The sequence below is a fragment of the Myotis davidii genome, unplaced genomic scaffold (genome assembly GCF_000327345.1).
Source record: "Myotis davidii unplaced genomic scaffold, ASM32734v1 scaffold22, whole genome shotgun sequence".
In the NCBI taxonomy this organism is placed as follows: Eukaryota; Metazoa; Chordata; class Mammalia; order Chiroptera; family Vespertilionidae; genus Myotis; species Myotis davidii.
The window spans coordinates 528,823-541,580 of record NW_006294067.1 but is presented as its reverse complement, the minus strand read 5'-3'; the positions used below and the strand labels follow the sequence as shown (position 1 = coordinate 541,580).

The 12,758-nt window shown below is 45.4% G+C and overlaps 1 protein-coding gene across 2 annotated transcripts in view; it reads right to left on the bottom strand.

Moving 5' to 3' along the window:
- Positions 1 to 8,402: 8,402 nt before the first annotated feature.
- Positions 8,403 to 12,758, bottom strand: part of TRPV5 (transient receptor potential cation channel subfamily V member 5) — a 25,236-nt gene continuing 20,880 nt past the window's right edge. For both annotated transcript variants that reach the window (XM_006767990.2, XM_015566705.1), the window contains 2 exons: positions 10,179 to 10,285; positions 8,403 to 9,463 (listed from right to left, as the gene is read on the bottom strand). In XM_006767990.2, the coding sequence (XP_006768053.1) occupies positions 9,175 to 9,463; positions 10,179 to 10,285 (396 nt within the window). In that variant the 3' untranslated portion in view covers positions 8,403 to 9,174. The remainder of the gene's footprint in view (positions 9,464 to 10,178; positions 10,286 to 12,758) is intronic.

Sequence of the window (12,758 nt, the reverse complement as noted above, 5' to 3'; positions counted from 1 at the left end):
CCCCTGGACAGAGCAGCCTCAGGGAGGGAGTGCCCCTGAGGACTGTGAGGCAGCACAAGGCTGGGGCACGAGGGGCTGGGCAGATTCTGTGGCAGATACCTAAGCAGGGTGTGGTCGGGTTTGAGGAGGGTGGAGAGGCCAGGAGCAAGGGGACCAGGAGGCGGTGTCCCAGCTGGGTACAAGGCAGGGACTGAAGCCAAGCAGTACTTTCTCCAGATAGCTATGGGCAATTCGGAATTTCCCTAGGCAACAGGAGTGGCAGGTCCCTGGTTAGCCACTACCAGGGACCAGTACTATGAGAGATAGAAAGTACTAGGTGCTATTCTACCCAGGCCCCATGGGATAGGCTTTCCAGACACAGGTGCCCAGGGTGTGTGGAGCCCCGTGCAGGTAGGTGGGAGTGTAAATGTCAGGCATTCGATAGTGCACCCTGTGATCTCCTCATAGGGATCTCCTTGCTGACCCCAAGGAATCAGCACCTTAGCGCATGCCCTGCTGGGTGCTGGGGCCAGTACTCAAGCCAGACCCTCTCCCGGGCTCCTCCCCCTTCTTCCAGCCTGCCTGAAGTTCCCAACAACAACAGCTGACTGAGATGTGTCCCCAAGCTACAGGGAAGTCCAGCATCAGGCAGCATCAGGGCTCAGCCTAAAACCCTCGGGAGCAGATCAGTGCTGAGAGACTCCAGAGCACAGGGCTGCCCACTGCCATCCACGTGCAAGGTGCCAGTGTGTGTTGTGTGGCTGAGGATGTGTGCCTTCGTCAAGGGTGACAGAGATGTATTAAAACTGTCAGAGGTATGCAAGTGCCCGTGAGTCAGCATGGCACCTAGGTGTCTCTGAGAGCCACCCTCTGTGTTGTTCTTTGCCAAAGATGTGGTGTAGAGGGTAGTCCCCCACTTTCCGGGTCTGGAGGTCTGGTTTTGCCCATCTGTCCATGCAGGCAGGGGAGAGAGTGATTGTGTGTGACAGGTCTCTCCAGGAGCCCAGAAGCCAGGGTTGTAATCCTGCCCTGCACTGATGAGATCCTAGATTTCAATCACACAATCTGAGAATCGGCTTCCTCATTTGTGAACTGAGGACAGTCACTCTGTGCTATTGATTCTGCAGGGTTGTTGTTAGCATTAAAGATGAGGGACATGAGCCCTGGCCACTGTTGCTTAGTGGTTAGAGCATTTGGCCCATGCACCAAAGGTAGTGCATTCAATTCCCGGTCCAGGGCAAGTCCCTGGGTTATAGGTTTGACCCTCAGTTGGGGCATGTGTGGGAGGCAACCAATCGATGGACCTCTCTCTCTCTCCTCCCTCCCTTCCACTCTCTCTAAAAATCAATGGGAAAAAAAACTAGCATCTTCAGGTGAGGATTAACAGCAACAAAAAAGATAAGGGATGCAAGAAGACTTCATATGCCGTAGTGTGTCATATGAATATAAGTCATTTGCCTTTTTAACTCTGCTTGGGAGGGAGTATTTGAAATAACTTTCTGGTAAAGACTTTAGAGCCGTCTTGTCTCGGGGGCTTAGAATCTTGTCATAGAAGGATCTAAGGCCTTGAGGACATATCAATTTGGGTTCAAAGCCAAGCTATTAATTGCTAGTTGAGAGGTCTGGGGCAAATTAGCTACTTGTTTGAACCTCAGTTTTCTGTCTGCAAAATGAGCACAGTCATGGTCACTTGACCTTATGCTGGGCCCTCACCTGCTCTGGGTCCCAGGTGCCTGTCTGGAAAAGTAGAATAGCAATAGCTGGTGGTGAGAATTAGCTGAGACAGGTGTGGGAGGCACCTGGCCCCAAGGCAGGTGCACAGTAATAGCCTCTGTTCTTACTCCCTCAGCCCTCTCTTCTGCTACTGTTTTGGGGTCTTGGAGCCCTTTCAATTCCCTCCCATGGGCAAATCCCCCCCTGAGGACCAGAGCAGATCCCACCTCAGATTGTTACCACCTACATAGGGTGGGTTTCTTTATCAATCATTTCACGGCCCACACCCTCCACTGGCTCCCAAAGAGACTGCTGAACTCCAGCTCCTGGTTTACTATTGGAGTGAGTAGCAGGAAATAGGGCCTATGGCGTTTGCCTGCACCAGGTTTAGTAACCACACAGTCCCAGCCTGGTTTAGAAAGATGCCTCCCAGGAAGTATCTGATGTATAAACTCTAGCTCATCCCTTGAAGCACAGCTCAAATGTCATATTCTCTCTTTTCTTTCTTCTGCACCCATCCTCACCCAGCCAGGACTAGTGCCAGCCTCCTCCATGCTCCCTGCTCTGTGTACAGAATAGCACTGCCTTAGCATTGCCCCTTTACCTGCCCATCTCCCCCACCTGTAGATCCTCAGAGTCAGAGTGGAAACCACATTGTGTCTTTGTTCCCTGTAAGAGCACCTGGCATGCAGTATATGTTGAATTGTGTTCTATGGAGAATGATCTATGCCAAGGAAATTGCAAGCTATTTAGTGGATGCATTTTCCTGCCTAGGCCCCAAAGGCCAAGGAGGGTCAGTGTACAAGAGAGAGGCCCAGAGGGTGACAGGAGAACAAGGAAAGGTAGCAGGGAAGTGTGTGTGTGTGTCCTGGGAGGGGGGAGGGTGTTTGTCAATCCCCAGCCCACACAGAGACAATGGCTTCTGCCTTTAAAAGATTAATTGGTCTTCAGAAAGGCACCTGTGGCTGGTTGCAGCCACTCCACCCCACCCCCATCCTTTCCCGAGTCCCTCTACTCCCTGGCCTGGGACCCAGGGGCAGGGAGTGATCACTGACCTAAGGCCCAGAGGGTCTGGGACAGAGGCTGTGGGGCGCCTGGAACTGTCTCCTCATGCCCACCAGGTTCACTCAAGGAGGGAGAGAGAGGATAAAGAGGCAGAGACTTCTGCCAAGGATAGGAAAGAACAATTGGCCGGTGTCCTCTCCAGACCTAGGGAAAGGAGGGGCCAAGCCTGAGAGTCTTGGAAAGAGATACTAGTCATCCATTTAGGGGTCATGCTCTCTGACCTGGGACTGGAGAGCATCTTGAAGGACTGGGCCAAAGGTCACCTTCAGGTAGCCACAGGCTTTGATCTATCTGTCGCCCTTCCTTACCTCTTATTGGAAGGAGACGGATGAGGAAAAACAGAGAGGGCAGGAGCATAAAGAGGTGAACCCGGGGACGGCAAATATATCCCCATAAAAACTCCCTCCATGAGTAAAATTTTAGTGGCCCATGTGCTTTCATGAGTATGATGCTACTATCTTTCCACAATCATGTCAGGGAAACACTTCAGAAACCATTAGCTAATCCCATGGCAGAGCAGCGAAGCAAAACTGGTCGTTTTACCTGTACTCCTTATCCCTAGAGGGCCCAGCTGCCTAGTGGGGGCACTCAGCAATGAGAAAGCTGGTGGAGGTGAACAGGGTGGCCCTCAGATAAGCCCAGAACCCAAGCTAGTCTCTGGCCAATGTAGTCATTGGGGGCGGGGATGGGGTGGTGGTGGCAGGGCTGGCATCTCTGGGAGAAACCTCATGCCAGACCCCCCCAATTGACTTCACAGCTACATAAGGAAGGAGTTATGCAAGCAACTAACCCCAGCAGGAGGAAGGAGAGGAGTTAAAAAGCATGTTAAAAAGAGAGTGGCCCTTTAAGGACTACTTGCATGCGAGCGCACATGCAAGCAGACCCCTGTCACAGATGCCCAGCACACACAGGCGAGTGGGGTCAGGCACACCCAGTCCCTCCAGCTGCAGCCTGGCCTTGCATAAGCCACCACTGCCTGGGGCCCCAGGGCTCTAATCACCTCCTCCTCCAAGCCAGGATAACAAAGAGGTAGTACAAGCAAAGGAAGCAGGTGTGTCCAGTCCACCCCAGGTGGCTCCTGCCTGGCTGCCTTCCCAGGACAGAGACAGGGGCCACATTACCCAACGTACTCCTTGTTACCGTCAAAGCATTTCTTTCCTTGCACATTTCTCATTCCTGCCCCTGCCCCCTCCCTCCCCCCTTTGGCTTTTAAGAACCAGGTAGGTCTGACCTGGAGAAGTAAATGATCCTTGATCCTGCGTCAAGGTATTTTCACAGCTTTCATCATGTGAACTCAGGTGTGCAAAGGCGCCTTGTAGAGGCCACAGTTGGCCCTCGCTCCACCTCCATTTTTCCACCCAGTTTTGCCATGTGCACCATGCCCCAGGGACCCACAAAGTCTTCCCTTCTTCGCCAGCCTCTCTGGTTTCTGCCTCCCTCACCTGCAGGACCCAGACCTTATCTGGCATTACTTCAGCGTGGCACAAGGGAAGGACAGTGACCTCTGCCCTTCCTTCCCAAGGCCACTGGCAGAGCCATTCCTGGGGGCTCCACAACCCTCCCTACTAGAACCTTGTCAATCAAATGCTTTCCAAGCAGCTGGGAGGGGACATGTTTATAAAGTCCAGGGCCTCCTGAGAGAATAAAATGTCCCTCCAGTCACCTCCCTGCCTCTGGTGTGTGAGGTGCTCGGAAATGAGAATTTTCTGCCTTCTGTATTCTGAAGTCACCAGGGAGGAGGGAGACGGGAGGGGAGAATGGTAACCATTTGGGGGTACCCTAAGAATTCCTGAGGCAGAAACAGCAGTTTTTCTCTGTCCCCTGTCCCTCTCTCTGGAGCCCCAAATGGCTGCCCACTGGGGCAAGAGCATCTGCCGGCCACTGGAACCCTTCAGCTCCTGGTTCACTCACCTTGTCTGTCTGCCATGCAGCAGTGGCTGTGCCTGCATCTTTGCTTTTCTCACCAGGCTCTTGAGGCCTTCACTGCTGCTTTCAGAGGATACCACACACCAGATGGTTCGGTAAGATCCGGTTCCAGAGCTCTGGGGCTGTGGTTGTTCTTCCCTTCTTTTCTTCTTCCTCATAATATCCACTTCTTTCTACTCCTTCTCCTTCCCCCCATCTCTCTCTCTGACTCGGTCTCTCTCTCTTTCATATAGACACACGCTCACACCCACACACACACACATACACACATACACACACACACATCACATTTGTGATGGTGCTTTTCCTTTCCAAAGTGTTTCTACCCATACCATCTGCTCATTTTTAATGATTGCAACCCCACTCAAAGGCAGGCATTTGTTACCTCACTGGGAAAACTTAGAATAAAAACAGGTCAATCATTAATAGATTGAGTTAATAGATATTTATTTTCCACTTTGTTGTACCAGGAATTATGCCACGCATTGGCAACACAATGATGAATGAGATGGACGTCATCTTTGCCTTAGAATCCACTAAAGAAGATGGACATTTAAACAAGTAAGTACAATAAAGTTCAGGATGCATAATAAAAAGAAAAAATAGATGGCCTGAGAACATAGAGCAGGTGGACTCTAGCTCAGTCTATGTGTTAGGAACACCACCCCCACACACAAACACACAATCAGTGTATCATTGAGACCAGTAGGATGAACACGAGTTACAAAGACAGAAGGGGGAATAGGTGCAGAAAGGTAGAAAGGTCCACAAATTGTGAAGGTCAAGGATAAGGAGAATATAGCACCATTGAGTAACTAATAATAATCTAATAATTTAGCTTGGTAACAGAGTGCAAGAGGAGATATATGTGAGGAGGCTGAAGAAGTCGCCAGGGGTCAGCTCATGGAAGGGCTTTCAGAAGACCAACCTTTGAGGCAAAAGTTGCATTTTACAAAGGTCATTTTGACTGTAGTGTGCACTATAAGCAGAGAGGGCAGTTAGGAGCCTAATCCTGTGATGCAGGCAAGAGATAACAGTGGCCCATTTTAGAATACCAGTGAGATTCAGAGAGGCAGAGACAAATGAAAGGGGTTGTTTTTATGTCATAGTGTCATGGAACAATCTTCAAAATATATTAAATGAGAAAAGCAAGAACCGTTTTCCTAATATACTGTATTGTTATATATATTTATGTACATATAATATTGGCTGCCTCGTGCACACCTCCTACTAGGAATCAGGCCCAAAATCCTGGGTGTGTGCCCTGACCAGGAACTGAACTGTGACTTTCTGGTTCATAGGTTGGTGCTCAACCACTGAGCCACACTGGCTGGGCTATTATATGTATTTTTAAGAGGAACATACATACATATGCTTGGATATGCAGAGAGTAATTTTGGAAGGATAAATAACAAACGTTTATAAGTGAATGCCCCTGGAAAGAACATCAGAAGAGCTGAGACAGAGGTAGAAAAGCTTCTTCTTGTGTGCTCTCTCAATTTTGTACCATGTGATGCATTATTAATCACCACTAGTTACTTTTCAAAGGAAGTGTTTTAAGCAAAGAATCCACAAGAGATGAGAGTTGAGACAGATATAGATAGCACCAAGGATTCTGACTTGGGCAACTTTGATTTGGCTGGAAACATTGGTGGAGGAGCAGGTTTGGTGAGGAAGAAAAGTTGTTCAGTTTGGGACATGTTGAATTTGAGGTGTCTGTAAAATATCTAGGTACAGATGTGCAATAGATAGGAATCCAAGCTGTTCATGCCTGGAGCTTGGGAGACATATCTAAATTGAAGATAAGGGTTTGGGAATCACAAACGTGTGCATGCTAATGTACTCTACGAGGTGGATGGGACTGCCCAGGTGGTGGGAAAAACAGAGCCTATGGACAGAAAATATTGAAGGGATTGGTGAAGAGAAGCAGGCAGGGTGGTATAGTATGTGGCTGTGGATATGCTGAGAGGTTGCCTATAATCTGACAGATGCTAGAGAAAGTTCAAGCAAGACTGAGTATTTCAGTGGATTTAACTACAGGTAGATAGATAACCTTGATGAGAGTGATATCAGTAGCATGGAGAGGTAAGGTCACATCACAATGGATTGAGGAAACTGTGTAAGGTCAGTGGAAAATGGAGTCTTCTCTTAAGAAATTTGGCTCTGAAGAGAAAGAGAGAGAAAAAAGGTGGGGCAGTCATAGCTAAAAGGCGGTGGTGAGGTGGAGGTGCAACTTGTTTGAAGATGGAAAAGAATAGAGCATGGTTATTTGCTGACTAGAACTAGTAGGGAGGGAGGGGTTGAAGATACACATGTGAGAACATTAGAGAAAAAAGTGATAGGCACAGGTGACAGAAGAGACAGAAGGAAAACTGAATCTGGAACACAGGTGGGAATATAGCTGTCAACAGGGGAGGACATACTTCCAAGGTAAAAGAAAATACAAGGGATCATGGTGACTGACTGAACACTTTAAGAACCCATGCCACCTATGTACCCTCCATTTGTGTGAGTGTGTGCATGCATGCTCGCTCATGTGACCCCTCACCATCCCATACTATTCTGTGCTTTGCATGAGTATCTGGGTGAACCTGTCTATGGTTTCACAAATCCTACATATCTCTTTTGCGTTATAGACCATAGTCCTCTTAAAAGTTATTATGGTTTTTTGGTGAGGGAGATGATGGGGCTAGGATGAGAAGTAAAGGGCTGGAGTCAAGAGGGAGGCTACACCTGAGTTCCTATAACGAGCACCCTGACACCCAGTTATCAATGTCCTTCCTGAAGAGGGTTGGCCCTTCTTCTATTATTGTCATCCACCCAACAACTCAGCAAAGGGGCAAAGGGAGTTGGGGATGGCAGTAGACTTAGCTCGGAGCTACCTCTAGTCACAAGGATGGTCAACTGCTAATGAGCACCAGAGGGACAGACTAGGGACAATCCCATAAAAGAAATGTTTGGGCCATTCAAGCATTGAAAGGCATTATTTGACACACATATTTAAAAACACACACCATGATGCAAACAAGATACAAACACTTTACACTCTGAGCCTCAAAAATCAAGGAACTCAGAAACAAAGACAAAAAAAATCAACACAATTGAAACATAGGCAAAGGACTTCAATACACATTTCTTAAAAAAAAAAAAAAAGATTTACAGATAGTCAACAAGCACACAAAAAGGTATTCAATGTCATTCGGCATTAAGGAAATGCAAACCAAAATTACAATAAGATACCACTTCACATTATTAGGATGCCTACTCTCAATAACAACACAAAAAGTAACAAGTATTGATGAGGATGTGGAGAAATTGGAACACTGTACGTATATTGCTGGAGGAAATGTAAAATAGCACATCCACTGAGGAAAAGAATATGGCAGTTTCTCAAAACATTAGGCAAAGATTACAGTAAGATCCAGCAACTCCACTTGTAGGTGTGTACCCAAAGGAATTGAAACCAGGGACTTAGATAATTGTACACTAATATTTGTAACAGTATTACTCATAATAGTCAAAAGGTGGAAACAACCCAAATGTCCAACCATGATGAATCGATAAATAATTAGTATATGCATACAATTAAATTATTTAGACTTTAAAAAGAATGAAATTCTTATACGTGCTACAACATGAATGAACCTGGAAAGCATTATGCTAAGTGAAATACATCAGATACAATAGAACTAATTGTATGATTTCACTTTTATGAGGTGCCTCGAGTAGTCAAATTTATAAAAGAAAGTAGAACATTAATTATCGGGGGCTTTAGGGAGCAGATAATGGGGAATTAATGTTGAATGGGTATAAGAGTTTCACCTTAAGATGATGAAAAAGTTCTATAAATAAATACTGGTGATAGTTGAACAACAATGTGAATATAATTAATGCCATGGAATTGTATAACTAAAAAGGTTTAAAGTGATCATTTTATGTGTATATTACCACAATAAATTTAAAAAAAAATAAAGCAAGGATGAAGAACCCTTTTTCTCACAGTCTTCTAGTTGGGGTTTGGTTGCTAGGTGGGGAGAGAGCCCTTCAGGGCTATAGGAAAAAGGGAAGAGCCACAACCTCAGGGCCATGCCTGCCTTTTCCCACATTAAGCATGTGGATCCAGGCAGGCTACACAGCTTACTACTTTCCAGTACCTTCAAGAAGCAAAGAGATGATCCAGATATTATTAGTCTAGCATCCCTATTTCATGGCTTTGATGGCCAAGCCCAACTTTGCTAAAAAACAAAACAAAACCTTCTTTTCCTAAGATGTAGGGTTTTCAGAGGATGTGTCGGACAACACTTGCCTATTGCCCATCTCCAGAAATGCTTAGATGAAGTTTGAGACACGACCTTCAAATATTATTCTGTCCATCCCCTCCCATTGTTAACAGCATGGAAGTTAGATACTTGTATAGGAAAGGAAAGTGCCTCTCTCCCTGCCTCCCACCCAGGCCACCTGGAGCTATGTCAAGAGCAACAGGAGTTCTAATCATAAATACATATTTTCCTCTCCATCACCCTCACCAAGCTCCAGTCCAAGATTCAAGTGTCCCAGGGTGTTGCGACGAAGGATCTCCCAACCCCGGTGACTGCTGCTGCGGGATGTGGTCCGGGATAGGGAGGGCGTTGGGAGGGTCAGAGAGCCTCTGGCTCGAGTCCCATTTTCAACCACAGAGAGATATTTCTCAGAAAGATGTTCATCCTCCCTATCTGAGGACTTGAAAGCTTCCACGTAGCGAAGCATTCGCAAAGGATTTTGATCATGGAGGCTCTCGATTCTAAGGGGAAAAGGGAAAGCACTCAGTTGAGGTGGGCAGAGATGGGCTGTGGGGAGGAACAGAGGTGAATGGGGCACATGTAGGAGACTGGACCAAGAGGAAAGGGGAAGGTAAGGAGCAGAGGTGACATAAGAAGAGCACCCAGGGAAGTGCAATAGAATGAAGGACTAACTGGGGTAGAGACCAAGGAGGTCTTGAACTCAGGATTTGAGTGTGGGTATGATGGTGGGGAATGGGTGAATATGAAAGAGAAAAAAGCCAATTAATAAATAATTATATCATAAAAATCAGGTAAAATTCAGGACATAAATAAGAGGAGAAAAGAGATAGATTAGGAGCTAAGAATAGAGTATGAAGGAGGTTAGCTTTAGGCAAGAACATACTAGAATGGGGGTCATCTGGGAATAAGATTTTAACAAGTTGGGTAGCCCATCCCCACATCCAAGCATAGATACATATATGTAGTTTTTCATATGTTACTGCCCTGATGGACACATAGCCTGGCATCAGCTATCATCAGTCTTTCTACCCTCCTCGGCTCCAGCCTCCTCCCTCAAACTGGCTAATGCAGGGTCACTGTATAGAGTGATGACTTCTCCCTAAGGTCCAATGGGGATCTCAAGAATGGAGGGGAGGGTGATAAATGTGAAACTGGTCACCCTTGTTCCCATGGCATCACACACATTTCAGTTCACGCATATACATTGTCACTCACCGCAGGAACCAGCGGTCCCCTAGCCCGTACTTGTATCCACAGATCCCAGAGCGAGGCCACAGGAAGCGAGGCATCTTTCTTTCCAGCATCATGGTGGTGGCCACGACCTGGACAGGGGGAGAGGTAGAGGAAGAACTCAGAAGGAGCCATGTGGTTCAGAGAACACAGAAAGAGAACCCAAGGGCAACTATGGAATAGAGACAGCAGATATCAATGGAGATGACAGTCATTGATCCTTCCCCTCACCTGTGCCAGGCACCATGCTATCTGCTTTACTCCTAATTCATCAGAAAAGCACAAGAATATTTTATGAGTATTTTTAATAAAACAGTGACCCCTACATTACTATTCAGATTCATGAAAAGTGAGTCACTCCAAAGTAATTTCATTTGCTCTTTCATAGGAAAGCCATAGACCAATGATCCTGATTTAAATAAAATTATTAAATAGAATCTCTATGATCTTGAGGATTAATTAAGGCTGCTAGTGCTCAGGGAACTTGTAACAAATATCCTAACAGGGAAGAGAGTAGGTTAATGATGGCACACTTAGCAGGGAAAATTCTAGTGGCATGTCACATGTTCTGTACTTTGCCCAGCCTTCATTAATTACTTAAATGAAACAGAAGAAAAACTTATCAAATATACCCATGACACAAAAGAGGGAGGGAAATGTAATTTGCAAGGTGACAGAAGCAATATAAAAATGATCTCACCAGACAGGAATGCTGGGCAGAAACCAATAACATAAAACTTAAGGAAACCAAATATAAGGTTCTTTATTTATGTTTAAGACTCAAGTGTCTGTGTAAATACAGGAAAACAGTGAAAGAGCTTAGCGAAGTAAGTTGGGTAACAGAAATGTGGGGTTCTAGTTGATCATAAGCTCAATTTTAGGTGCTATTCATGGTTTATTGTCCAAAGCAAGAAAGGGCATGCCCACTCTTCATACTGCATTCCTCTGATTATATCAGGACCACCCCAGTTTTTAAAGGCCCGTGATCTATTAGGGCATGAACAGGAGTGTGCAGTCAGTATGGATTGGGGCCAAGAAGCTTCACTGATTGAAATGACTGCCAATCCTTTAAAATGCCCAGTTCTCCATTTTCCATTCTTACACCCTGTGTCTTTCTAGCACTCTACACTTCTCTTGACCTTCTCTAAGTTTCCTAGTTGTACCAAGTTCCATCCAACCTCAGGACTTTCAATCATTCCATTCCCTTTCCCTGGATAGCTTTTCTTCCTCTTTATCTTGAAAAGGACACTTTTTGTTTTCTTTGCGCTATCTTTGAAACCCCCACCTTCTCTGGTAACAGGGCTCATCTTTCATTTAGATAATCTCTCCTTCTCTACCCCCACTCCATCAATTGGAGAAGACTTGTCTGCATACAGTTCTGGTTGATTAGTCTATTCTCCCCAGACTCCTCTTCCATTACCACCACCACCACTATCCTATAACTCAGACTTGTTCCAATGAGATAGAACTGAGACTAGGTTCACTGGAGGGAAGATGCTCTTTTAAAGGCACATTTCACAGCAACAGGATACAACATGAATGGGGCCCTTGGCATTGTGCTATGAAGTACACTTGCTCATTCCTTTGGGAGTTTACAGCTTCCCTTAGAAAAGCTGGACAAAAGTGAACAGAACAGAAAAGCTGGTATAGTACCTGAAACGATCTGGGCTCCAACCAGACATACCTAAATTTAGTTTAATTCTTTAAACTTTTTATTTATGGAGGCCAACACAAACTCCTCCCACTGCCTTTCTTAAGTCTATTTAAGTTTGACTTTCTGTCCTGTAGCCAAGAGTCCTGATAGATTCAAATCCTAATATTTATCCTTCTTCCTTATTCTTCTTAACTGGTTAATTCTTACCCATGTTTAGGGCTCCTCTTAAATGTCACTCCATCAGAAAAGCCTTTCCTAACTTTCCTGTCAGACTCCCCTGTTGCACCCTGCTCATAGCATCTTCTACTTCTCTGTGACACTTTTACTACAATTGTACAGCTTCCTGCAAAGTCATTTGTTTGATGTCTGTCTTTCCAAGCTCATGTAAGGTCCACGAGGACACAATTTGCATTGGTGTGTTCGTGCTTGTATCCCCCAGCTCCTGGACACTTCCCAACTCATAATTGGACCAAAAAACTTAAGATACCTAGGAATAAATTTAACTAAGAATGTAAAAGACCTGTACTAAGAAAATTTCAGGACATTGAAAAAAGAGATTGAGGAAGATATAAACAAATGGAAGAACATACCATGTTCATGGATTGGTAGAATCAATATCATTAAAATGTCCATATCACCCAGAGCAATCTACAGATTCAATGTAAATCCCCATTAAAATACCAAAGGCATATTTCAAAGATCTAGAACAAACTCTCCAAACATTCATCTGGAATTAAAAAAAAAAACCCCAAATAGCCACAGCAATCCTGAGAAAGAAGAACAAAGTTGGAGAAATCACATTACCAGATATCAAGCTATATTACCAAGCCTATGTTCTCAAAACTGCCTGGTACTTGCACAAGAACAGACGTACAGACCAATGGAATAGAATCGAGAACCCATAAATTGAC